At 44.2% G+C, this 4,225-nt stretch overlaps 1 protein-coding gene across 2 annotated transcripts in view; it reads left to right on the forward strand.

Annotated features, from left to right (window-relative positions):
* Positions 1-1,330, forward strand: part of hspbp1 (HSPA (heat shock 70kDa) binding protein, cytoplasmic cochaperone 1) — a 13,765-nt gene extending 12,435 nt beyond the window's left edge. For both annotated transcript variants that reach the window (XM_058405385.1, XM_058405386.1), the window contains one exon: positions 988-1,330. In XM_058405385.1, the coding sequence (XP_058261368.1) occupies positions 988-1,068 (81 nt within the window). In that variant the 3' untranslated portion in view covers positions 1,069-1,330. The remainder of the gene's footprint in view (positions 1-987) is intronic.
* Positions 1,331-4,225: the final 2,895 nt, after the last annotated feature.

Genomic DNA, 4,225 nt, shown 5'->3' on the forward strand with positions numbered 1-4,225 from the left:
AGGAGCTACTGAAGGAGCTGCCAGAACTAATAAATACACACACACACACACACTAACCATATCAAGTAGCTCTCACTGTTCTGCAGACCTCACCTGGGCTGCATGGGGCATTGATCCAGCAGAATTTTATCACTGTTTCTGGGAAAGATTAGAAAAGAGTTTTTAATGGTCTACTACTCATGAGGAATTACCCACTGGTTACAGAGCAGTTTGATCCCTTCTTCATGAAAAAAGCTAAAAAAACCCTCTGGTACATACTGCAGCATCCTATAAGAACGTGTATGGAGCCGACTCAGAGGACTGATGGAGGCAAAGCAACTGAACCTGGACACAACACTGGATGTTTTTTTTTTATACATTACATGATTAAACTGTGTATCTCGTAATCTCCTCTCATAAGGTCAAAATGAATCTTCACTTGTACTGTAGTATACACAGACCAGCCATAACATTATGACCACCTGCCTATTAATCCTCCTTCTAGCTGCCGAAACAGCCCTGACCCGTCCTGCACTGTGTATTTGATCAACAGTAGCTTGTCTGTTAGATGGGATCACATGGGCCAGCCTTCACTCCCCACGTGCATCAATGAGCCTTGACCACCCATGACCCTGTCACCGTTTCACCACTGTTCCTTCCTTGGACCACTTTTGATAGATACTGACCACTGCAGACCGGGAACACCCCACAAGAGCTGCAGTTTTGGAGATGCTCTGATCCAGTGGTCTAGCCATCACAATTTGGTCCTTCATCAAACTCGCTCAAATCCTTACACTTGTCCATTTTTCCTGCTTCTAACATCAACTTTGAGGACAAAATGTTGACTTGCTGCATAATATATCCCACCCACTAACAGGTGCCATGATGAGGAGATACTCAGTCTTATTCACTTCACCTCTCACTGCTCACAATGTAGTTATATCTGATCAGTGTATTTCTTAAATGAATGCTTTATAGCTACGGAATATTTTCTTTCTCTCCCGACAGGAGGAGGTGGAGTTTTGTCAGCGATTGCGAGCGGCTTGTTTTCGAGCTCAGTCTCAGGAGGACAACGTGATGGATCGCTGAGTTCCTATTGGCTGATTTTTAATTGCTGCCATGCAGCGACCAGTCAGGGAGATGGACGTCGTCTTACTTTTATCTCTCCCTGACAGAAAACAGACTGGGACAAGATAGCAAGAGATAAGCAAGAGAGCTTGCTTAGTTTAACTAACACACACACACTTCATGTTGGATTTCATATGTAGTCTTTGTTTTATGAGATCCATGTTTAATCTACAGCTTGGACATTCTTTGTATAAACGTGGTGAAAATGAAAAATTTATCTCGACTGATTTGCTCATTTATTCACACACACACACACACACACACACAGAGTGCACACTGTAAATCCAGGAAGTGAGATAAAATACCTAACAACTTGCTGGTTTTGTTGCTGGTGTGTGTGTGTGTGTGTGTGTGTGTTTTTCCTTGATTTTTATTGTATTTAAAATATTTTTTTTCCTGTTCTGACAAGTTCCTCATGCCCGTTTCGTTGGTCAGGTATCTCCGTGGATACGACTGGGTTCAGATATTAAACGTGTGTGTTTACAACAAGTCACTGCTTGGCCACAATGAAACTTGATCGCTCTTATCACACCTTCAAACCTGACAGGCTGCTTTTATTTATGGAGAAGGATAACATCGGACAAAAAAAATATTAAAACAGAGTGCTTATGGTTAAGCTTAAAGAGCAGGGAGGAGGAGGAAAGAAGAAAACCCCAACAGACACACCCATAAAATGTATTTACACATGCAAAAAAACAATCTGAGGCCAGTTCAGGGCTATCTGATACCATGGAAATTAAACAAATACCATATAAGGAGTTTTTTCTGGGGAAAACAGGCATATGACAGAGACAAACCTGAGGCTGAGAGTGAGGGGGTGTGTTAATGATACAACACACAGTGACCTGCAGGTAGTCTGTTCCTTCAGGTGTATTTCTAGTAGAACACTTCAAAAGGAGGGAAAGATAGAGAGAGAGAGACAAAGGGAGAGAGAGAGAAAAAAGAGAGGGAGAGGCAGAGAGAGATTTATATGAGATATATAAATTTATACAATGATTAAGTGAATGTTTGTTTTTGGTCAAACAGACTTCACTCACCTCTCTTCCTTCTTTAGCGTGCTTTTCCAGTAAAATTAGACCAGGACCAGCAAACAAATCCTCATTTACACGAATTCCTCAAGAGTACAACCTGTACTGGGTTCTGAAGGTCAGATCGACTCGCAAGACGAGACCGCAAGATTTCCAAATAATTTATTCCATTGGGACACGTATAAAAGCAGCGAGTGCACTTCATCATAGCTTTACACTCCACCACAGCACTGCTGAGTTCTGCGCTCTGATTGGTCAGGAGGTGTTGATTAATTCTCACTAACGGCAGCTCTGACTAGCGCAGGTTCATATTAATGCACTCGCTCTGATACGATATGGTTTCTATAGGAACCTTCACGTGGGGCGTGTAGAGCGGAACGCTCGGCTGGTAAACAGGTGGAATTTGATATGGGGAAAGTTTCTGTATGGAAGGAGTCTCTAGTGTCAGGGCTCTGTAACAGTATGAGTTTACAACACTTCTCAATAACATGACTGGATGCCTTTTTTGTATACCTCAAGACGGGAGAGAGAGATAGAAAGAGAGAGGGAGATATTGAGGGGGAGAAAGAGAGAGGGAGATATTGAGGGGGAGAGAGAGAGAGGGATATTGAGGGGGAGAAAGAGAGAGAGATAGAAAGAGGGATATTGAGGGAGAGAGAGAGAGATTGAGGGGGAGAAAGAGAGAGAGAGATATTGAGGGGAGAGAGAGAAAGAGAGGGATATTGAGGGAGAGAGAGAGAGGTAGAAAGAAAGAGGGAGATATTGAGGGGGAGAAAGAGAGAGAGAGAGATATTGAGGGGGAGAAAGAGAGAGAGAGATTGAGGGGGAGAGAGATTGAGGGGGAGAAAGAAAGAGGGAGATATTGTGGGAGAAAGAGAGAGGGAGATATTGAGGGAGAGATATTGAGGGGGAGAAAGAAAGAGGGAGATATTGAGGGAGAGAGAGAGAGGTAGAAAGAGAGAGAGAGAGATATTGAGGGAGAGAGAGATATTGAGGGGAAGAAAGAAAGAGGGAGATATTGAGGGGGAGAGAGAGAAAGAGAGGGATATTGAGGGAGAGAGAGATTGAGGGGGAGAAAGAAAGAGGGAGATATTGAGGGAGAGAGAGAGAGGTAGAAAGAGAGAGAGAGATATTGAGGGGGAGAAAGAAAGAGGGAGATATTGAGGGAGAGAGAGGTAGAAAGAGAGAGGGAGATATTGAGGGGGAGAAAGAGAGAGAGATATTGAGGGGGAGAAAGAGGGAGAGAGAGATATTGAGGGGGAGAGAGAGAAAGAGAGGGATATTGAGGGAGAGAGAGAGATTGAGGGGGAGAAAGAGAGAGGGAGATATTGAGGGAGAGAGAGAGAGGTAGAAAGAGAGAGAGAGAGATATTGAGGGAGAGAGAGAGATATTGAGGGGGAGAAAGAAAGAGGGCGATATTGAGGGAGAGAGAGATATTGAGGGGAGAGAGAGAAAGAGAGGGATATTGAGGGAGAGAGAGAGATTGAGGGGGAGAAAGAAAGAGGGAGATATTGAGGGAGAGAGAGAGGTAGAAAGAAAGAGGGAGATATTGAGGGGGAGAAAGAGAGAGAGAGATATTGAGGGGGAGAAAGAGAGAGAGAGGTGGGGGAGAGAGAGAGAGAGATTGAGGGGAGAAAGAAAGAGGGAGATATTGAGAGAGAGAGAGAGAAAGAGAGGAGATATTGAGGAGAAAAGAGAGAGAGAGATGTGGGGGGAGAAGAGAGAGAGAGATTGAGGGGAGAGAGAGAGATTGAGGGGAGAAAGAAAGAGGGAGATGTGAGGGAGAGAGAGAGAGAATTAGAAAGAGAGAGAGAGATATTGAGGGGGAGAAAGAGAGAGAGAGATTGAGGGGGAGAGAGAGAGAGATTGAGGGGGAGAAAGAAAGAGGGAGATATTGAGGGAGAGAGAGAGAGAGGTAGAAAGAGAGAGGGAGATATTGAGGGGGAGAAAGAGAGAGAGAGAGATATTGAGGGGGAGAGAGAGAAAGAGATTGAGGGGGAGAAAGAAAGAGGGAGATATTGAGAGAGAGAGAGAGAGGATATTGAGGAGAGAGAGGGTGGGGGAGAGAAGAAAGAGGAGATATTGAGGGA

Source organism: Hemibagrus wyckioides, linkage group LG12 (assembly GCF_019097595.1).
Source record: "Hemibagrus wyckioides isolate EC202008001 linkage group LG12, SWU_Hwy_1.0, whole genome shotgun sequence".
In the NCBI taxonomy this organism is placed as follows: domain Eukaryota; kingdom Metazoa; phylum Chordata; class Actinopteri; order Siluriformes; family Bagridae; genus Hemibagrus; species Hemibagrus wyckioides.